This window comes from Rhea pennata, chromosome 1 (assembly GCF_028389875.1).
Source record: "Rhea pennata isolate bPtePen1 chromosome 1, bPtePen1.pri, whole genome shotgun sequence".
NCBI lineage: Eukaryota > Metazoa > Chordata > Aves > Rheiformes > Rheidae > Rhea > Rhea pennata.
Window position 1 is genome coordinate 83,254,211 of NC_084663.1, and position 22,755 is coordinate 83,276,965.

The 22,755-nt window shown below is 40.3% G+C and overlaps 1 protein-coding gene across 2 annotated transcripts; it reads left to right on the top strand.

The window, feature by feature from the left end:
• Positions 1 to 7,938: 7,938 nt before the first annotated feature.
• On the top strand, positions 7,939 to 22,450 carry TIGAR (TP53 induced glycolysis regulatory phosphatase). 2 transcript variants are annotated; one of them, XM_062570906.1, is made up of 6 exons: positions 7,939 to 8,048; positions 10,496 to 10,533; positions 12,655 to 12,776; positions 16,406 to 16,483; positions 20,511 to 20,621; positions 21,050 to 22,450. In XM_062570906.1, exons 1-6 carry the CDS (start codon positions 8,017 to 8,019, stop codon positions 21,506 to 21,508), a joined length of 840 nt encoding a protein of 279 aa, XP_062426890.1. In that variant the 5' UTR covers positions 7,939 to 8,016; the 3' UTR covers positions 21,509 to 22,450. The 2 variants fall into 2 exon arrangements, with proteins under 2 accessions (XP_062426890.1, XP_062426896.1); XM_062570912.1 differs by lacking the exon at positions 16,406 to 16,483.
• Positions 22,451 to 22,755: the final 305 nt, after the last annotated feature.

The window sequence follows — 22,755 nt, forward strand, 5'->3', positions numbered from 1 at the left end:
GTTGACTTTTAGTAAGATTTCACCCCAACCGACCCCTGCTCATTCTTGCTGTGAACTGTTTACTTGTATGTAAATTACCATTTACATCGATAAATGCAAAGCTGATGTAAAAGCAGCTGGAATTTCTTTTAAGTATGGAAGTGAACAAACTACTTTGGAAAGCCAAATCATTTCCTTTTTTCAAAAGGAAAAGTTACGATCTAGCTGTTAGGTTTTGTGAGGGATTAGAGGTGTGGAGTCCCTCTTTCTCAATATGATGTTAACCCTTGAGCATTACAATAGTGCTTTATCCTCTTATAATCAGCACACAGGACAGTCTAGGTCACTGAACCCAGCTGTCTGCAGTCATAGGCCATCGTTTATTCATACTCTGTCTAGAAAGATACACAGAACATCTCTACACTGCATAAATTACAAGCACTTACAATGTAACTACAATGTCCGATGGGTAAAGAGTGGGAGACATGAAGGGCACCTGGATTGCTTAATAGTAATCTAGATAATAAGACAAAAAAAGCTGCATTTTAATCTTACATTTCACAGAGAAGAAACTGAGGCCAAGAAAGAATATGGTCTTGCTCATGCTGTTAACTGTATTGTCGATATACTTTTGCACCATTCTACAGTTGTTTGCAAGCATAACATAAAGTATTGCATTCAGATTTTAGAGAATAATATTAGTGCAATCTCTGCATTGCTTTGCAAATAGAAATCATCCAGCTGGCACTAAAGGAAACAAGCTATGCTCTAGTTCTTTGCAGCCCTCAGCACACTGAATATTTTCTCCCAATTAAGGGAAAGTTTATTTTAGAAGACTTCGGGGATCCCTTCAGACCTTTGGAGAAAGTTGACTGTACTATATTTGCTTTGTACCTCCCTGCAATATTAAAAAACTCTCATTTTTCTTAATAGCATAATGATCTATTAAAAGTGGTCTCAAAAGTGACTTTCATTTCAGCTGTGTGCAGTTCCAGGAGCACGTATACCACAGTATTTTTACACTAAAAAGAATCACAGAGTCACAGAAAGGTTGAGGTTGGAAGGGACCTCTGGAGATCATTTAGACCAATTCCTCTGCTCAAGCAGGGTCACCTACAGCATGTTAGACAGGATCACATCCAGGCAGGTCTTGAATATCTCCAGAGAAGGAGACTCCCCAGCCTCCCTGGGCAACCTGGTCCAGTACTCCGTCACTCTCATAGTAAAGAAGTTCTTCTCATATTCAGGTGGAACTGCCTGTGTTCAGTTTGACCCCATTGCCTCTTGTCCTGCCACTTGGCACCACTGACAAGAGTCTAGCCCCATCCCCTTCACACCCTCCCTTCAGGTACTTGCAGACATTGATAAGATCCCCCTCTCAGTCTTCTCGTCTCCAGGCTAAAGAGGCCCAGCTCTCGCAGCCTTGCCTCATAGGAGAGATGCTCCAGCCCCTTCATAATCTTCATAGCCCTACACTGGACTCTCTCCAGTAGTTCCATGTCTCTCTTGTACTGAGGAGTCCAGAACCAGACACAGTACTCCAGGTGTGGCCTCACCAGTTGACTTTTGTAACCCAGGCTACCATTGGCCTTCTTGGCTAGAAAGGCACCTTGCTGGCTCATAGTTAACTTGCTGTTCACCAGCACTCCCAGGTCCCTCTCCACACAGCTGCTTTCCAACAGGTCAACCCCCAGCCTGCACTGGTTGGGGCATGGGGTTACTCCTCCCTAAGTGTGGGACCCGGCACTCGCCATTGTGGAACTACATGAAGTTCCTCTCCACCCAATTCTCCAGCCTGTCCAAATCTCTCTGAATGGCAGCACAGACCTCCACTGTATCAGCCACTCCTCCTAGTTTGGTATTGTCAGCAAACTTGCTGCGGAGACACTCTGTCCCTTCATTCAGGTCACTAATGAATAAGTTGAACAAGACTGGAGCCGGTACTGACTCCTGGCAGACACTGCTAGCTACAGGCCTCCAGCTAGACTCCGTGCCACTGATGACAACCCTCTGAGCTCTGTCTTTCCGCCAGCTCTCCATCCATCTCACTGTCCGCTCACCTAGTCTGCACTTCCTGAGCTTGCCTAGGAGGATGTTACGGGAGACGGTGTCAAAAGCCTTGCTCAAGTCAAGGCAGACAACATCCACTGCTCTGCCCTCCTCTCCCCAGCCAGTCATTCCATCCTAGAAGGCTATCAGATTGGTTAAGCAGGATTTCCCCTTGGGGAAGTCACGCTGACTACTCCTGATCACCTTCTCTTCCTTCACACGCTTAGAGATGACATCCAGGAGGAGCTGTTCCAGCACCTTTCCAGGCATGGAGGTGAGGCTGACTGGCCTGTAGTTGCCTGGGTCCTCCTTCTTGTCCTTTTTGAAGACTGGGGTGACACTGGCTTTCTTCTAGACCTCAGGCACCTCTCCTGTTCTCCATGACCTCTCAAAAGTGAGAGAGAGCAGCCTGGCAACAACATCTACCAGCTCCCTCAGTACTCATGTGTGCATCCCATCAGGGTCCATGGATCTGTGGATGTCAAGTTTGTCTAAATGATCTCTAACCTGATCCTCCTCAACCAAAGGAAAATACTTCTTTCTCCAGACTTTCTCTCTCACCTGCAGGCTCTAGGATTCCTGAGGGCTGCCCTTAGCAGTAAAGACTGAAGCAAAAAAGGCGTTCAGTAACTCTGCCTTCTCTGTATCCTTTGTCACCAGGGTCCTCACCCCATTCAGCTCTGGGCCCACATTTTCCCCTGTCTTCCTCTTGCCACTGATGTATTTGAAGAAGCCTTCTTGTTGTCCTTGACATCTCTTGCCAGATTTAATTCCAAATGGGCCTTAGCCTTCCTCGTCACATCCCTGCATACTCTGACAACATTCTTATAATCCTCCCAAGTAGCCTGTCCCCTCTTCCACATTCTATAAAAATAAGGAGTGCTTGGCAGCTGACACTACTGTTGGTACTTCCAGCCAAAGGAAATCTGTGTACCTTGAAATTCAAAAATTGTGGGAACCTTATTACTTACATCTGTTAGCTAACAGGGATAAATTCAGTCCAAAGGGCAGTGTGGGCTTCAGGTGCTGTTTTTTTCCTGTGAGAAAAGCAATTGAATGGGGAAGGCTAGGTCTCTGTGGCAAGTATGTTAAATCAAAACCTGTTAAATTTACACATTAAAGTGAATAAGGTGAGATATTTTTGCTTGGGCAAGAGCTTTATATGTAATGTGACTGGTATGAGGGGCTGTTCTGAGTTCTGCTGCAACTAGTTCTAGTGAGATAAAAGAGTCCTTGCAAAATAAAATGAGGAAAGAAGTGAAAGAAAAGGGGAAACTTTTTGTTTCCTTAAAACTTTCTTCTCTTGTGGAAACAATTTGGTGATGGCTACATATTACTAATGATTTTTCTCTGAAAAAGCTAGGATGCTGTTTGATCTATTGGAAAATGTAGCATGCAGAAACTATATGAATTAGAACAGAGTGGTGAAGGAGAGAGATAAAGGTCAGCAGACTGGCCATATTGGGAGCTGAGGTTACTCAGGTTACTCAGTAATGCTTCTAAGAGCAAAAATGCTGGTTCATGTAATTAAAAACTTATTAGCATCCCTTGAGAGCAATAGGTTGGCCTATCTGATGGTTAAGTTTTTCAAAACTTGAACAAACCTGTAAGTGGAACATAACCTGATGGAGGATTACAAGTGAGTTCAGGATTGTTTCCAAACATCCTTGAACGGAAGGAGTTTCACTTAAGTCATTCAACTTCCCAAGGTTACTCTTTTTCAATCTGTTTGCCTTCCCAGGAACTTATTTATTTCAACCTATTTGGATTTGCTTCTTACAAATATTGAAGAATTGATCTTTCTGCAGTGCCCAAACAATATTATTTAGTTTCCCAAATTAAGGGATTAAGACTTGACTGAACATCATACAAATTTGCGGCAGAAATGCTGGATATGACTCTGATGGCTAGCAGCACTAGAGCAAGAGATTGCCTATGTAATCAAGTTAAATACAAAACTTGTATGGGGAGTTACTGAATGAGACTGTGGAATCCAAAGGTGCGTATTTCATGTCGACCACTAGATGACAGTAATGTAATGTTACAACTGCAGCTATTCTGGGAGCTCCTTGAGGAGCCTCATGGGATTTAGTGTCCTTCAGAAAGATAAAATGCTTAACTAAATTTTTTCACTTATCTTGCAATCCACCTGAACGCCTTTATCAGCCAGAATGCATGAACCCATGACTTGAAATTTTACACTTTGGGGTTTGCACCAAAAGGTCTCAAGTGCTGCTGCAGAAGCGTTGGAAGTTTTCTCTTCCGTGGACAATCACACGTGGCTGGCTCTGCTTCCTGTTTGCAGCTGGTGTGTCACAGTGAAAGATGATTTAGGAATAATTAAACACTTTCCTAGTATTATTTTTCCATGAAAGTAATGAATGTAAGTTGTCATAAAGGTATTATAGAACCATATCTCCAGATAGTTAAATTTGAGGACAACTGTCCTTTGTACAATCTCTCCATTAGCATTTGATCAAGTTAAGAATATCCTAGTGGCAACACACTCTCAAGAAGCGTATTAGATAGGGAGAGGTAGGGGAGAGGGGAGAGGGAGAGGAAGGGAAGAAAGCATACAGAAAAAAAACAGCCTAAGTTTCTGATGGGCTGGTGTGTTTCTAAAAGCTGGAAGAGATGAAATCCTGAAACCACAAGTGGTCTGTAGAAAATACAGCCCCTCTTATGATTTCAGTTTTACGTTTCTAATTGTTAACTGTTGTTTCATGTGAATTAGATTAACTCTCTCTGGACTGCTGATATTATCTGATGTTAGTGCTAAGCATTCCATATATGATGATGACTTTACTGGTTGGTCAACATTATTCAAGTTTCAAAACTTATTTTGAGTAAAATTTTCTCATTTGAAAATTTTCAATTTGCAGCTCCACAAAAGACTTTTTTTCTAAGAGGACTTCTTCAAAATACTTACTCCTCCTTGAATGAGCTTCTTGTCTTGTGTTAGTAGCTATACTCTATAAACATTTGTTTTATTGGGTTAATTCAAAAAATAGGCTCCTCAACACAGACTGACATGACATGCTACAGCAGATCAGTGAAATTACTGGAGAGGAAGGAAAGAAAAGTAAGAAGGGTGAAATATTCAGAAAAGGATAAAGGAGAAAGCAGGAGCAAAGATAGAGAAATAAATAATGGAAAGAGAAAACAATCTTGTAGTCCAAAAAGGTTACAAATTAGAAGTTATAGGCCATTCAAGCTCTTTCACTCACAAAATTGAAATGTGTGATGTCACAATGACGTCAAATGACAAAGTCTCTTAAAACTTCTTTGCCTGAGGGGCTGTTGCTTTGGCAGAGTGACCTTAATTCACATTTGTTTCTCACTCATTTGTTTCTTGTACTTTTAAAAGTACATGCTTGAAACACAGGTTGGGGCTCTTCATCATAGCAAAATACAGTTGTTTTTAATGGTGATATAATAGAAATAAGTTAGAGCTGAATCATTTGGCACTGGATCATTTAGAAGCTAGACATGTCATTAATTTCTCCATTTGAAAATGACAGTTTGAAATCTGCAGAGGAAAAGCATTATAGAAATACAAAGTTGTATCACACTGTCAAAGGATGATAAAAAGGGAATGAAACAGACCCACTGTTGTATTTAAATTTTATTCTCTGTTTTAAACTGCTAATCATGTTTTAGTTTTGATTCAGCATTTTCATCTGTTAAAACATAAACCAAGTTCAAAAGTTAGGGTAAGTCCCTGGGCAACCCAGAGTAATTCCTCATTTCTCGAATGACTGATTTTTGGATGGTATTTATTTCATCCTGTTGTGAAAATCTGAAAGGATCTGAAAACTATCAGACCAAATAATATTTTGATTAATTAATCAGATTGTCTGCAATCTATAAAGCCTTATCTAGACCAGCTTTCTGAGGGAAAAGGATGATTTGAAACTGTTTCTTCCATCACTTTGTCCATTTTGCCAGCAGTGTTAAACAGCAGTGGGATTGTTACTTTGATTGTCTGCTAGAAATCACTATTAGCAAAATGATTAAAGTATTAATTTTAAACTCTGTTTTCTCAGTTCTTTGGCACTATTATTATTTATAACTCATTGGATGGTTTTGTTCACTCTAAGTGACTTTCCTATTTCTTTCTCTGCTTCTTGCCTCCATAAAATACATATTACCTGTTATCCTATTTTACATCAATAACCATAGAATGGTAAGGTTGGAAGGGACCTCTGGAGATCATCTAGTCCAACCCTCAGTGTAGCCCATAGAGGGACTGAACCCATGACCTTGGCATTAGCAGTGCCATGCTCTAACCAACTGAGTAAAACCTGCCCCCCAATAAAACCATGATTTGTTCAATTTTTAATGTCCATTTTTCTATAATATCAACCATTTCAAATCCTTAATATTTTTGGCTATGGAGGCATTTCCTGGGGTGAATATTCTACTTCTGCTAAGAAAACATATCCATGCACGCTTGCAGTTTGCTGAGATGTAAGTGCAATTTTTCATAACTGTTTAAAACCAGGAGGTGAGGAAGGAACAGCAGTGATTTCTATCTGTGCAAGACTTCCTTTTTTTTTTTTTTGCTTTGTTTATTCTCACTAAGTGACAGCTTGAACATCAAACCCTAACAACTGAAGAATCCCTCAATTTACCCACACATGGAGTATTGCATAGGCAACAGAAGTATTAACCACAAAATGCAGATATATCCTGTAACTTCCCACAAATACTTTCAGTTGGCCCCAAAAGAATACTGCTAGAGAAAAATGTAGAGCTGATTTATTTAGCTCAGATGTTAGCTTTATTTCTGAGTTTCCAAACATCACAGTGATATGTGTATTTGTCTGCTTGAGTTGGGAGGGCGATCAGTAGGTGGACACGTTCAGTTCAGTTTTTCTCCCACCTCTATTCCTCCTCTCTATTATTTCACAAGAATGGTGGTAACTGCTGAGCAAAATCTTTGATTTTTAAAAACAAATATTCTAAGCATGTAGGGGTTTTTTAGGGTTAACTCACCTGCATTAGTATTTGCAGCCACATAAAGCTAGATTTTCCCCAGCCTAACACATTTCCAAGCCAAACACATTTTCAAGCTGCATCTATCCCATACTTTCTGCCAAATATGAAGATGAGGAATCCATGTGCTGCAGCTTCAAACATATTTCATGTGGAAAAAAACTCACTGTTCAGGAAAGCAGGAAAGTAATTGTGCATTTGAGCATCTGCTTCTTGTTGTGATGAGCTTTTGGAATGGACACAGGTAGGTTTTGATGCGAAGGAAGTTCTTACACAAAGTGTTTTTGCAGCTGAAGCAAGCACTCAGCATTAAATAAACTGTAGCTTTCTTTGTGAAACAACTCACTTTTAACCATTTTTCTTCCATGTGTACCAATGAAAGATTTGTAAACATGGTAAGTTACGTGCATCCCTTATAAAACATGGAATGCTGAACAGATGACTCCAGGACTTGTTTCACTGGAGTGCCTTTACCCAGTATATCTAGTGACCTGTTGCTGTGCCTGATCCTTTTTCATGCTGCTCGTAAACCTTGCACATACCTAGCCACAGGAAGGGGGGAGAGGGATGGCGAGTCCATACTGAGGAGGATGCCCTCTAACAGGCCTCTTTTGCATTCAGATTGGCGTCAAGCTGTACTCACGTAGTCGCTTTAAACTAGCATAAATCCGAGGGTTAGTGAGCAGCGGGTTCCCACTTCTTTCCCCTCCCCGCACCTCCCTAACGCGGCTGCTAGGACGACTGCGCAGCGTCGGGGACGCGCGCAGGACCAAGTTCCCTGGGTAGGGGAGGAGCAGCGGGCCCAACGGCCGGGCGCACGCGCAGCCGCCGGAGGCCCGCACGGCGGGTGGAGGCGGTGACGTCACCTGAGACAGAGGGGCCAATAGGCGAGCGGCGACGGGGAAGTGGGGCGGTGCAGTGCAGGCACGAGGAGCTGGCGGCTCTCTGGCGCGTGTGTGGATGTGAGACGCGCCGCGGGGTGGTGGCGCCATGGCGCACTTCGGGTTGACCATCGTGCGGCAGTGAGTACTGTGGGTGCTCCAGAGCCACTGCTTCGAGCTGTCCCCTCCCGTGGGGCCGTCCTGTAGCACCGGGGTGTGTGTGGAGGGGACTGTTACCCTTCCTGCGCTTGCACCTCCCCTGCCGGTTTGGGGCTGGCCTGGGCCTGTGACGTCAGTGGGGCCTACGGTCGGCTGTGGGTCAAGAAGGCGTCTGGGGCGGCGGCTGCCCTTGGCTCGCTCGGGCGTTGCACTGGGCGTAGAGATAGCGACAGGAAAAAGCTGCGGCTGGAAACGTGGCGCCCGAGCCGTGCGCAGGCGGGCGAGAGACGAGGGGCGACGGCTGCTCTGCATGGGGTCGAGGCTCGGGGAGCCCATCTCCGGCATCGGGGCCTCCGGTCGCTTACAGTGGCATGAGGCGGGTGGGGAGAGTTTCCATTAGGTGGTTCTCTAACGCTGAAAGAGAAGAAAAAATCTGAATGCACGAGGAAGGGCTGAGAGTGAGACAATCTTTGTAATGCTTTCCATGGGCTGTGTTGTCTTTTCTGGAACTTTCTCATTTAAAAACTAATTCAGCTGAACGTAAGATTGTACGTGGTGGAGATCTTCTGGCTCGACCATGTAACTGCTTTGTAAAGTCCTCACCTCTTAATAATGATCTAAAGGCATGCAGTTCTTTTAAAAGTCAAACGTGATAAGTGAAGTTGTCATGTTAGTTTCACAGCTATCATCAATAACTAAATAAAATGTTTGACTCTTGAAGAAAGGATAAAAACAGTGCTGTGTGCCTTAATGATAGTTTTGCCCAAGTTCAGTTTGGTCAGGGAAATATTTGACCTGGAGGGCCTTTTTAGCTGCCTCTGACTTTACTAGATCTTAGTAGGTAGATGAGTCTGTTCTAGTTGATTTCAGTTCACTATCAAGACAAGTCTAGCAATATTAGTATAGTTTAATATTGATTGAAGTACAATGCTATACATAAAATTAGGAAGAGCTATTTGTGGAGTCTTAAGTAATTGGTCATAAGACCTTTCCCCTGCCAAAACCACTACTGTGGGGTGAAGAATTTATTTAGGAATAGTAATTTCTACTGTGAAATGTTAAAAGCAAGCACTGACATCTATGACTTCTTTAAAATGTATATAGTTATTTTTTTCTTTAAAAGTACAGTGGATATTGACAAAGATCTTCAGTTAACTTGACTAGATTTTTCTGCTGGAAACATAAACATATATGGGGAAGCAAACACCAGCTCCAGCTTTCTGCAGCTGATAATTAAACTGATTAATTTTTTTTAATGAAAATTATTTTTACTTTAGTACTTGATTAATACCACTGAAGCAGTGGCTTCTAATTTTCCTTGTGTTAAGAATTACTTCTGACTTCCTTTGAAGACCTAAATTTGGTGACTTTAGATTTGAAATCCCCAAATGGGACTTCAATAGAAACTTCAGAAAGCTTCAAAATTACTCCAATAGGAAATGGATAGGAGCTCCATCAAATGTGGTAACTTAGATTGTGCTTGTATATGTTAGTCAATACTAGTGCTACTTGGAAAACTGCACGTTCCTCCCTCCACCCAGATTCGTTACCTGTAGGATAGATCCTATTCAGGCCGTTGTATTTTCCTCAGGAAGATGGAAGTAGCTGTTGAAGACATGGGCAGAGCCTGAAGAGTAAATTGATGCCTTTTATTTGGAAAGGAGTTTAAAGCCTTCTAAAATACAATATTTTTTTTCTTTCTGTGATTAGGTTTTTTTTAATCATCTTGTGGGCTTCTGTCCAGCAATGTTGATAGTTCTCCATTTAAGAAGCAAGCAACAAGTTTGGCCCTTGTACTGCAGAAACTCGGGGAGGTGGCACTTGACTCATGTGAGCAGTCTCAGTGAAGTCTGTATTCTTAACTTTCTTGCCAAATTTAGTTGCTAACTTTCCGTCATTAGATACATCTGCAAATTGCTTCAGTTGCTCTTTTCCTGAAGAACGCTCAATTATGGTTTTCAAGAGAGAGTTTTTTAATTCCCAAAGAAAGTGGTGTTTATTCTAGTAGTTTTTTAATACAATTTTGAGTGTTAAGCTGTGCTAGTTCAAGGTTTATCTTTAATCTCTTGTATTGACTTCCTTTTGAAGCATAGAGGACTCTAGATTCTTCCTCTCCCCCCCCCCCCCACCTCCAACATGGATTAGTCACTCTACTAGATAACTTTTGCTTCATTTACTATTAATTTAAGCAACTGCTTCGTTTTATTTCAGATTTGTGTTAGTAAACATTGAAGGCAATGGGATTGACAGCTTGAAAATCCTGTTATTTTCTTGTAAGATCTTCTTGAAAAGAGGCTGTGCTGTTCTCTGTATCATTTTTTTCATATTCTGACTCTGCCATCTCTTGTCTGTATCTACTATAATAACCTTTTTGAACTTGAATTAAAATTATGATGAGTGAAGTTTGTTTTGTCTGTAATCTCTTTCAGCGGGGAAACAAGATACAACAAAGACAAGATACTGCAAGGTTAGTATCAGTCATGCTACTAGCTTGTTAGAAAAGTAAAACTATGCTTCCCTGCAATGAGCACTCTCATCATCAACTGTTGACATTTAATCTTATTACTGAATAATAATGTGTACCTTAAGATACCTTATTTGCAAGCCAGTACGTCAGCTTGTATTGCTCACTGTAGTGAACTATAATGATTCTAATAAGCCAGTCTCCTCAAAATGTCTAGAAATAGTAGTATACTACTGGTATTTTTAGGAGTATTAGAACATTTCCTTTTTCCAAACCGGGGCAGGGGGAAGCTATCTGTAATCAAATAAAACTATAGCAGCACCTGTTATTAAGGATGCCAGAATAACACATACCACTGTGTTAATTCTTAATGGTTTGTATCAAGCCTGGGAAAAGGGGTTCTGGGATTCAGATGAGAGGTGCAGTTCTGGCAAGGAACAAGCCAATGGCATATATATACAATGACTGGAGCTGGTAGGGAGCTACAGAGGGATGAATGACAATCATGTTGTAAAGGAGGTTGTTGCTGTGAGAAGGTAATCTCTCTCTTGCAGAAAAGCATGAAGTAGAGCAAGGAAGTGTGAAAAGTGAAGATTGTTTAAATGCTTGAATTAATCAGTTCCAGCTCTTTCAGTAAAGACTGTCTTTAGACAAAACTTTTAAACCCGGCTTTTCTGTAGCGATTGCTGATTCTGTATACCCAAAACTAAAAAATCTGGAACTGTTTGCGTGTCTGCTGTAGGAAGACTATGGCTCATGGCTGCAAGGAACCTAGTGAGGTTGTGCTCCAAATAAAAGAAGTTGTGTGCGGTGCTGCTGGCTGTGACGAAGAATTCTACTTCTAGAGTTTCTTATCTGTTTTGACATTACAACTTACAGTTCTTACAACATGGTCTTTGTTTTCATAATAAAGGGAATGAAACTTCATGTTCTTAAAAGTACGAATTACGTCTTCGTAATTGCTACTTCTGTGTGTCAAATGATACGTAGTATGCTTCTGTCCCTCTTACCCCTTCCCCCTGAAGTCCTGAACTTCTGATGTCCTATCTAATGCTACTGCAAGCGTATAAATAATAAGTTGTGTATTTCCTTAGTGAAAATTACTTTTGTTGTTGTTGCTTGGAGATGATGGGAAGTGATGCTCTCAGCTTTGGCTTCCTACAAAAGTTAAGTAAATGATAAAAGTGTGGACAAAGCAATTTGCTACAGGTTTGTCACTCTGCCGCAATTCTGGTTCTCTTACAGATTCTTTGAAGCTGTGACAGAATCAAACCTTTATGCCATTAAAGTTGGATTGCCATAATGTTGCTTCTCTCAGCATTGCTGTAGAGCTGTATGGCAAGTTAGTTCCAGTCTATTCTGTCTGAAAACTGTGTTTTAAAGGGTTGCTTTTCTGCTAGATTTGCTATACATACATGCTTACAACTGCATGAGCATTAGCGTCGATGTAAGAAGTAGAGGTGTGGTGGAGAGGAGGAGACTGTAACAGACTCTGTTTACATCAACTATAAAATTGTTGCTAAACAAAGAGTATGTACTGTTTTCCTCCATACACAGAATCCATTCTTGTTGCCTCCTGCAGCAAGAACAGGCATTTCATATTTTTTAGGTCTGGGCTCCTCAGATGTGCATGTTTCTTCCTGTGTGCATTTTAGTATAAAGAATACCTATATTATGTTGTATTGTCTTTTTTTTTAAATATAATCAACAAACTTCTTTTTTTCCTTTCCCCCCCTCTCTCAACTGTGAGAATTCTTTAGCAGGAAGCCTACGAGAGATTATTCAAAAAAGGACAAGTGACTTGAAATGACTACTCACATGTAGAAAATGAAGGCTTCTGCATTATGATTAATTTTCTGTTGTACATACTATTAATTTTATTTGATTATATAATATAAATTAATGTATCTTTCTGATTTCCTAGCCTTCGCACCCTATTTTCACTGCATTTGTATGATCAAGTTCAGGGAAGACCAAAGGAGCATGATTTCTACTAGTACTTGGGTCTGCTGATGGAGAAAGTTTAGCAGCTGAGCAAGTATGACAACAACAGAAAATCTGCTCAGCAATAATAATCTATCTAAAATTTACATGTTCTAATGTTGATGGATTTTTATTTTTCAGGTCAAGGAGTGGATGAGCCCCTCTCTGATACTGGTTTCAGACAAGCAGATGCTGCTGGTGTATTTCTCAGTAATGTGAAGTTTACTCATGTCTTTTCAAGTGATCTCCTTCGAGCAAAGCAGGCAAGTGCTTTTTGAGGTGACTGGATATGAATATTAGCTTCAGTATTTTGCATTTATTAGCTATTGATGGCACAAACATTACAGTGAAGGAGAGCCAAAGTCAATTTTGATGAATTTAAAACTAAAGTTGGACTTGAGTGGAATTCAAGAAGACTTCTGTAAGGAAACTTCAAAGCAAACAACTGAGTTAAGTAGTGAAAGCTGACTTGCTTTTTTTGAATGTCATACAATGTTAGTCCTATGGAATTGTCATTATTTTATATATGCATAGGCTCTTGCTAAAAGTGGTAAAGATGAGGACTCAAAGGTAACATAGGTCTAAGTCAGTTTTACTTTGAGGAACCAAAACAAACTGGTTTTGATATAGCTGTACCATTTTGTTCATTGTGGCTGCATGTTGCGTTCTTCTGAAGAATGCAGGCCAGTATAAGCAAGATTATAGCAAAACTTAAAGTCAGTACAAGGATCAGTGAACGTGTGGAAAGGCAGATCTTGGTGGGACTGAACGTAATAGTGCTTTCTTCACCTTGATGCACTACTTTAATAATTCTGAACTAAAGAAGAAACAGTTATAATCGCGGAGTGGGGTTACCTGTGGTTTTGTGTGCAAGATTACAAAATGATCAAAAAGTTTGAGGATACAAAACTATTAAATGGAGAGGCATGGATCAGCTGTTTTAGGAAAGTCACATCTCCTGTTGAAGCCCTCTCCTTGAATTCTTGTCTTCTGTTACTGATGCTGTGGTTTCAGGAGACATGTAGATTTTGCATGATTGAAATGATGAGGAAATTCTCAATAGCCCTGCTTGCGTTTCCCTCAGTTGTCTGTGAAGGCTTATTGTAAACCGGATCAACAAAATTTAGTTTGAAACATCTTTATTTTTAACACAGTATCTTGCTGATCTGTTCTGCAGAACAGTCCCATAAACTTCTGTAGCAGCACAGTTGAGGCTAAAAATGAGCTAGAGAAGGAGAGGAAGCACAGGATACACAGTCTATAAGCAAGCCTATCTTCTGTGGACAGTGTTTTATGGTTATGAGTCTTGCAATACAATAATAATAGAGGAAGTGACTTGTTAGGCAGTCAAATGTGTGAAGGGTAGTAATACTGTTTTTAATTTTCTCAAGGCTATATGCCTGCCTTAGGGGAAACTTTTTGAAATAATGAGCCAGTTGAGAGTAAGATTGTTGGATCTTTCTTGTTTGTTTGTTTTTAATTTATATATATATATATAGAGAGAGAGGAGGGGGGGAGGGAGGGATTTCCCACCCTCCCCGCATATTAGAGACAGTCTTTTCCCTGAGAAGCATGTGGAAATGTGTTTTGCCATTCTTTTGAAGAGCTATCCAAACTTTGCTGAGTCTTTTCAAAGATATATAAAGCTGCAGTTAGCACTTGCTTAAATGCTTCCTTTTTTGGCAGCTGCAAATCTGTGAAGAGTGTCCTTTACCACACTGTTACTTCATAGCTCAAGTATGAGGGGAATGTGCAAGTTGCATTGCAGAAGAGAAAATAAAAGTTTTCATAGAAATTGTTAATGTTGACATTCAGTTTTTCTTGCAGTGTCTCTTTTCCATCTGCTGTAATCAAGGTATGCACTGGTCTCTGGAACCAGGAGAGGTACATGGTCCTCTGGCTACTGCCCATGGCTGGCAGCTAAGCATTCAAGCTGGAGCAGGTCAGGAAGAAGTTAAGATTATATGAAGAGAATTGGAGTAACTGGGCAAAAATTCCAAGATATGAAAGAGATACAAAGTGAGCATGTAGTGCAAGTGAAGAGATGGGCTAGATAGGAGCCTGTTTGAGAGAATAAGCCAAGCAGGGGAGGGGCTGAAGACTAGCTCTTAAAAACTAGCTGTATAGAAGCATGTAAACAGACCTGGAATGGAAAAATAGAAGGCAACATGTGAAACAAGTTGGGATTTGGTGATAAAAGTTACTCTTCACATTAAAATCTGCAGGGGAAAATGAGATTTACTATGTGATGGTTGTGCCATTGAGACAAGAACTGTGCAGTAGAGAAGATAGGTTCAGGACTGGAATAGACTGGGCCCAAAAAAGAGTAAGAGAGAAACTCTAGTCCTTTCTAGTGAGCAAAATGAGAATAATATACCTTCTGTCATTGTAGTATTGTGCAAATTCAGTAATGTTTCTGAAGCATGCTGATACTCTACTAACAAATAGTGTAGGAAAGGCTAGAGGAAGTTCATCTCTTCCTCAGAGCAGGTTTTGGTTACAGCCCAATAAATGGGGGCATGAGCCTTCATGTTCAGCATTTACAGATCAGAGTATAAACTATACTGCTCAGTAAATGAATGTAGTCTGTTGTCTGTACTGAATGAGATCTTAGTCATACAATTATATCTTGCAATTTCTGTAGGACTAACTATACTATTCATGTATACAAGGAAATTGATTCAAGCTTGCCTGAATTTTGATGTTATTCCATGACAGACATGTGAAATTGTAACATGAAGTCTTTTGTAGGCAATACATTAAATACATCATAAAATCTAGTTCAATACAACAAAGCTGATTATTCTTTGCTGGAATCCAAGGAGAATTTTCAAAATGAGTTCTTTGAATGTAGGTTTTAGTGGACATGGACATTTAGACTTCTATCTAGTATTACCAGTCAAAACTACATGTGCTTTCAGTATAGCCTTCTGCTCTTATATGTTCCACAAAATATGCAGCTGGTTACTCCTTCAGTTCCCATTACTGACTGTGGCAGCCAGACAGCTGTCCTTTATCCAGCTAACTAGTCTGTGTTAGCTAATACTTCTTCCAGAATGGTGTCAAATTTCCTCTTGGCCAGCTGTCTTTAACTTCCTTCCATTCCTTCTTCCCTGTCCCCCCCAGTTGCATGCTTCCGTGGAGGTTCAAAAAAAGTATAGGAAAAAAACTTGAGATATCTAGACTATTGTTAAAAGTAAACTAAGCCCTTTGAGTTTTCCTCTTTCTTTTTTTGGCCATGCTGTGTTCATCAAAAGCCAGGTAAATAAAGTAACCTGGATTTCCCCCCCCACCCCCCCAAGTTTTATCCAATACATGTCTCCCTCCCAACAGCAAGGCTGATGCTTCAGTATGTTGCTGGCAGACATCATCCTGCCTCTAACTGCTTCAAGAGTATTTGATTTCAGAGGTATAGTAAGTAGCCACTTGTCAGAAGGTAATTTGATTTGTTATATGCTACGTTTTTGGCAGCCAGAATAACTTGAGAATGTACTGCTTGTGAGTCTTTTAACCCACACACTACACACAAAGAATGTGTCAATGTGATCTTTTCCTGAGTGACAGTATACTCAAGAAAAGGTGTTGTATTTTATCCCAGTAAATCTTGTAGCTGATGTGTATTTTGCTGCTCATTTCATGGATGCTAAGTATCTCCAACAGTTGTGGACTGTGAAAAAACTTACTGGAGACTGCAGCTTTTCCACCTTTTTGTGGCCTGATGTGGGCCATATGTGCAATTTTGATGGACACTACCAGGTGGAAGGATTTTTATCTTATGTATTGGGTTGTGGAGTGCTATTTACATAAGTCACATTGGTTGTGGTGTTTTAAGGTGATATAGATATCCCATGAGGAAACAGTTCATTGATGTGACTATATATTCACTTTTTAGACTGCTGCCACAATTATAGGAAAAAATAAGTTTTGCAAAGACTTGAAAATCGAGTATGATGCAAGACTTCGAGAGAGAGTAAGTGTCATAAGAATTTATTTTTAATAATGAACATTTTGAAAATGTAACTTACTGCCAGTGGTTCCTTGGTTTATTAAAAAGTTGATTTAACAGTGGGGAGTGCTGTTTGTTTTTGTTTTTCTTCCTCCTCCTTAATTACTAAGAACTGAAGAAGTGCTAAAGTTGTTTGAGTGCAGAATGTTGAAGCAAAGGCAGTATTTAGTGATACTAGTCTTACAGAAATCCTTAGAGCATCACAGTAGTACAAGGTTTATGTGTAGAAATAATTATCTTAAATGCAATCAAAAGATTAGTTATATTTTCTAAACATATACAATGGCAAACATGCTCCCTCTGCCTGTCTTTGCTTGCCTTGATGGCACAATTTGATCTTTTTTTTTAGCTGTTTATATCTTTCCATTAGCACAAAGATGAATGGAAATCCTAGTTATGATGGAACAATCTGCCTTCCTGAATAACTTTGCTGCATAACAAAAGGCATAATTTTACCTCCTATCTGTTTTTAACTGTCTTGATCAGAATAAACTCAATACTGGCTGTTTCTGCTAATAAAATTCACCTTTCAGATGCTACATTGATAGTTGAATTCTAGATAAGGAAATACTACAAAGCCAAAAGCAAGATGGCATACTGCTAGCAGATAAATTGAAGTTTAAAGAGCAGGAAGTGATTGTAGCATTTCACATTTTGACCCTTTTGCAGTTCTGTTGGAAATTCAGTCCACCCTCTGAAATCAGCAAGACACATGGTTCCCCAGTTGTCTTTAATTGCTTCACCACCTGGTGCTTTTGGAAATATTATGGGCCATATTAGGGTTTTATAAAGACTAACATCAACTTTAAATCTCTGCTGCATTTTTTTCTCCTTCATGGTGTTTGTATGGATGCATACAAATGCAAATACAGTGTCTGCAGGCTACAGATTGTGAGGCACTTCTCTTTGTAACTGAAATCAAGCTTGAATTGCATGAAAAATGGTTTCGTATTTCAAAGGAGCATAAGTTGGTGATCCTTTTAAGAGAGCTCTATTCTTTCATACCTGGCCTTCATGAGAAGCATGTGGAAAAATCTTGAAGTGTAGGATTTTTTTCATCAGTTTAGAGTACTTATTTCTTCATACTTGTGTTCTTAAATCCTACAGTTTTACTTTACTTCAGCATCTCCATTGCTTTCTCTAATTGTATTTCAGAACATTTAAGTTCTGAGGACTGTAACAAATTAATCAGTATGATAGTGAATTGCATATCTGTAGTGTAGAAATAAAAAGAATCAGGTTAGAGATCATTTAGACAAACTTGACATCCACAGATCCATGGACCCTGATGGGATGCACACATGAGTACTGAGGGAGCTGGTAGATGTTGTTGCCAGGCTGCTCTCTCTCACTTTTGAGAGGTCATGGAGAACAGGAGAGGTGCCTGAGGTCTAGAAGAAAGCCAGTGTCACCCCAGTCTTCAAAAAGGACAAGAAGGAGGACCCAGGCAACTACAGGCCAGTCAGCCTCACCTCCATGCCTGGAAAGGTGCTGGAACAGCTCCTCCTGGATGTCATCTCTAAGCGTGTGAAGGAAGAGAAGGTGATCAGGAGTAGTCAGCGTGACTTCCCCAAGGGGAAATCCTGCTTAACCAATCTGATAGCCTTCTAGGATGGAATGACTGGCTGGGGAGAGGAGGGCAGAGCAGTGGATGTTGTCTGCCTTGACTTGAGCAAGGCTTTTGACACCGTCTCCCGTAACATCCTCCTAGGCAAGCTCAGGAAGTGCAGACTAGGTGAGCGGACAGTGAGATGGATGGAGAGCTGGCGGAAAGACAGAGCTCAGAGGGTTGTCATCAGTGGCACGGAGTCTAGCTGGAGGCCTGTAGCTAGCAGTGTCTGCCAGGAGTCAGTACCGGCTCCAGTCTTGTTCAACTTATTCATTAGTGACCTGAATGAAGGGACAGAGTGTCTCCGCAGCAAGTTTGCTGACAATACCAAACTAGGAGGAGTGGCTGATACAGTGGAGGTCTGTGCTGCCATTCAGAGAGATTTGGACAGGCTGGAGAATTGGGTGGAGAGGAACTTCATGTAGTTCCACAATGGCGAGTGCCGGGTCCCACACTTAGGGAGGAGTAACCCCATGCCCCAACCAGTGCAGGCTGGGGGTTGACCTGTTGGAAAGCAGCTGTGTGGAGAGGGACCTGGGAGTGCTGGTGAACAGCAAGTTAACTATGAGCCAGCAAGGTGCCTTTCTAGCCAAGAAGGCCAATGGTAGCCTGGGTTACAAAAGTCAACTGGTGAGGCCACACCTGGAGTACTGTGTCTGGTTCTGGACTCCTCAGTACAAGAGAGACATGGAACTACTGGAGAGAGTCCAGTGTAGGGCTATGAAGATTATGAAGGGGCTGGAGCATCTCTCCTATGAGGCAAGGCTGCGAGAGCTGGGCCTCTTTAGCCTGGAGACGAGAAGACTGAGAGGGGGATCTTATCAATGTCTGCAAGTACCTGAAGGGAGGGTGTGAAGGGGATGGGGCTAGACTCTTGTCAGTGGTGCCAAGTGGCAGGACAAGAGGCAATGGGGTCAAACTGAACACAGGCAGTTCCACCTGAATATGAGAAGAACTTCTTTACTATGAGAGTGACGGAGTACTGGACCAGGTTGCCCAGGGAGGCTGGGGAGTCTCCTTCTCTGGAGATATTCAAGACCTGCCTGGATGTGATCCTGTCTAACATGCTGTAGGTGACCCTGCTTGAGCAGGGGGGTTGGATCTTCAGGGGTCCCTTCCAACCTCAACCATTCTGTGAAAAAAGTCTTAGTAATGATCATGTGAGTATATTCTAGTCATAAACATCTGGATCGCTGGGTTGTGTGTAACTGAAGATTTTATAGTACAGTTTCATTCCTTAGTTTCTTAAAAATACTGCAGTGTTGTCACTGTCTTCAGAATTTCCAAGAAGTTTTCCGCTTGAATATACCTTTTATTTATTAGCAGTACTGCAGTGGTAAAAGTACTGTCTGTTATGCCTGTGTTAAGAGATGCCTTGGAAAGATCCTTAATGTCAAAAACAACATTACTCATCCAAGTGTATCTATCTTCTAAAATACATTAGAGATCATAAAAAAAAAAAAAAAAAAAAAAAAAAAACCACAAAACTTTTGTAATGTGATCTCTAGTTTTCCAGACTATTTAATTTTTATATATTGTTTGTTACTACTCTTTCAGGTATGATTCTTGCATGTGGGGGTTGCATCTCAGGAACAAGAATATCGTTGAAAATAGTTAATTGCCTGTTCCTGGACACCATTAGCATATGTTCTTTAAAGCTTCTCCTTCTACCACCACCTTTTTAACACTGTCTACAGCAATGATGTAAGGTTCTCCCTTGCACCAACCCCAAAAAGAAAAAGGGGAATCTATTGTTTGCAATTATTACTCCATACAGAAAATATTTGTTACTTACTCTTGAGAAACTATTCCCTGTAGTGTTTTGCAAGTGAAAAGTAAATGGAGTTTATAATCCTGTGAAGTTTTACATACAGAAACGTTTGCAATGTAGCCTTAGAAGCTCAAATGTTTTTGTAACTATACTGAGCGTCAAGTATAGGAAAAAAATCTTTAGTCAAAGTTCAGACCTGGGGTAATTTTTTGAATGTTAGCCCTTTAAGTGTGATGCTGTTCTCAATATATATCTCTGTCTAACGTTACACACACTTAAATAGCAGATACGAAGACATCCTTTTCCCCTGCTGTTGAAACAATGGGATAAAGTGTGGAAGCTAGTTAAATCTGCACATTATTCATAATCATCCAAGAAAAATCTTTTAAAAGATGCTTGCATTTAAAGTGGAACTGGAGTAGAGGGATAGTGTAGTGGTTATCACATCTGCTTTGCACGTTGAAGGTTCTGGGTTCAAGCCCCGGTGGAACCAACACCAGGAAATCTTTGGAAGTTTGGTCTAGATGATCTCCAGAGGTCCCTTCTAACCTTACTGATTCTGTGACTTGATATATTTGGCTAAAATTGTCTCTGTAACTTGCCTCTTACAGAAGTATGGTGTTGCAGAAGGAAGGCCTTTGACTGACCTAAAGGCGATGGCAAAGGCTGCTGGAGAACAGTGTCCTTCATTCACACCTTCTGGAGGAGAAACACTGGATGAAGTATGGTATTTATTTATTTGTGTCCTAGTTTCCAGGCCATTTCATTAGTGCAGATTATTGCTTATTTAGGAACATCCTTATTGAAAGCTTAGTCCAACCAAAGGTAGTTATTTTTCCAGGACAGAAGAACCATGTAACTGCATTGTAGTGGCTGCCAAGTAGAGAACCTCTTTAGAGCTAAAATACTGATTCTGAGATTGATTCCTTATGAAGCTCTCATTTGCTGAAGGCTAATGGCAATTACATTTACCTTTGAATTTGAAGGGCAGAGTTCTTTGATAATGTTCACACCATCAAGTAGATTGCCATTGACTTAATACTTATTTCAGATTAAATATTTATCTTTTAACTAAAGCAGCTATGTTTCATTTTTCTGAAACCTGAAACCTACAGTCTTCACAGTGTGATCTTCTGACCTTTCCCTTTAGGTGAGAGAACGTGCAAGGGATTTCTTTGAATTTCTATGTCAGCTGGCTGTTGAAGCAGGACAGAAAGAACAAGAGATGCATAGTGCAGCAAGCAGCAGCTTAAGAACATCTGGAGTACAGTCGATTTTCCCTTGGACGAACCATTGCAGTGAACCGGAACTTAGTTCTGATAGTGGTGACGCTTCTAAACTACTAGACGCTAATATATTAGTGGTGAGTCATGGGGCATACATGAGAAACTGGATTGGCTATTTTGTTTCAGATCTCAAGTGTACTTTGCCAACAACTTTAACAAAATCTCAGTTGTCTTCTGTGAGTCCCAATACGGGAGTTAGTCACTTCATTGTAAAATTTGATAATGAAAATATATTAAGGCCTGAAGTCAACTGCGTTTGTCTTAATCAAGACTCTCATTTAGTGGATGTGAGTGCTGAATGTGTAGCTCCAAAAATGTTTTAAGAGTCTTTAGAGGGGAAATGATTTTTAGATCATCATCATGCAAGCTCAGGAAAAGTTGGTAATTAAGGGGATTGACTGGAGTTATTGGCATTACACTGCAAAATTGGAGTACTGCCACTATTTATCACCTTAAAATAACATATGATTTACAAGATCCTAGTACCCACTATAAGTTGATACTGGAGAAATAACACAAATATTCTTTATGAACAGAAACATAATATTTCTGTTCAGTCAGTTATATACATATTTCTGCAGTACATAGTTATAAAAAGTTCTTACCATTAGCCCATAATTCTTTTGGTTATCTCCAGTTATAAGAGTTGAGGAGTGGGGGAGAATGGTACTTGAAAATGAGGCTGTTCATCATATTCTTGTTTCATTACAGAGTACTATACTGTAATAATAAACATACAGGCTGTTTTACAACAACTTGTTTGAGTGCAACAGTATAACTTGAAAAAGCATTGTCTAGTGGGAAAAGTTTGGTACAGGGAGAGGGGACATGTTCCTGGCTCTGGTACTAAAGAACTGTGAGATTCTGGGAAAATTACTTTTCCGCTTGTAAAATGGGGATGATAGTATATACCTACCTCACAGGAGTGTTTTGTAAGAAATTCTGTAAGTATTGAAATCTCTGCTAAAAAGCACTGTACAAACATAAGTACTTATTTTTAAGCAGGATGAGGAACCTAATGCAGACATAGCTGAAAAGTAATCTTACCAGTATGGTAGATTGTATGCACCTAGAATCCTGTTGTTAACTGTAACCATATATTTATGGGAGAGTATAATCTGAGGATATAGGCAAGTTTGATTGCTTGATGATTGTTTTCTGTTATCGTCACTACTGTTTTTTTCTCCACTGAGGTGTTTGTAGTGTTACAGTGTATGCTTATCTGTTATCTGTAATCTCCAAATACATTTTCTTCATTTACATGTTTTAAGCCTGTAAATAGAATTATTAAAGGATCCTGTATAGAACTCCATTTCATCTGTATTTCCCTTGAGGGAGAGAAAAATCTTTAATATCACTCTACAAAGCCTTGCCCAGCTCATACAGCTTCTATTTTTTCTGAAAAACTACAGGCCATATTTCTTTAAAATGAAAGAGTACCCTTTACTCACAAAAGGCTAAGTATGGATCAGTTCTTTCCAGATCTACTTGGAAGAACCACAAATGTTAAAATGTTAAGGACCTACTTAAATTCCTTGCAGCTCTGCCAGATCAACTAGTTGATTGGTAC

What these genes read in the sequence shown, in the direction of transcription:
- TIGAR (XM_062570906.1), top strand. Translation starts at nt 8,017, where the DNA reads ATGGCGCACTTCGGGTTGACCATCGTGCGGCA. An exon ending in CAAAGACAAGATACTGCAAG is followed by an intron (nt 10,534 to 12,654) that starts GTTAGTATCAGT and finishes TTTATTTTTCAG; the next exon opens with GTCAAGGAGTGGATGAGCCC. An exon ending in ATGCAAGACTTCGAGAGAGA is followed by an intron (nt 16,484 to 20,510) that starts GTAAGTGTCATA and finishes TGCCTCTTACAG; the next exon opens with AAGTATGGTGTTGCAGAAGG.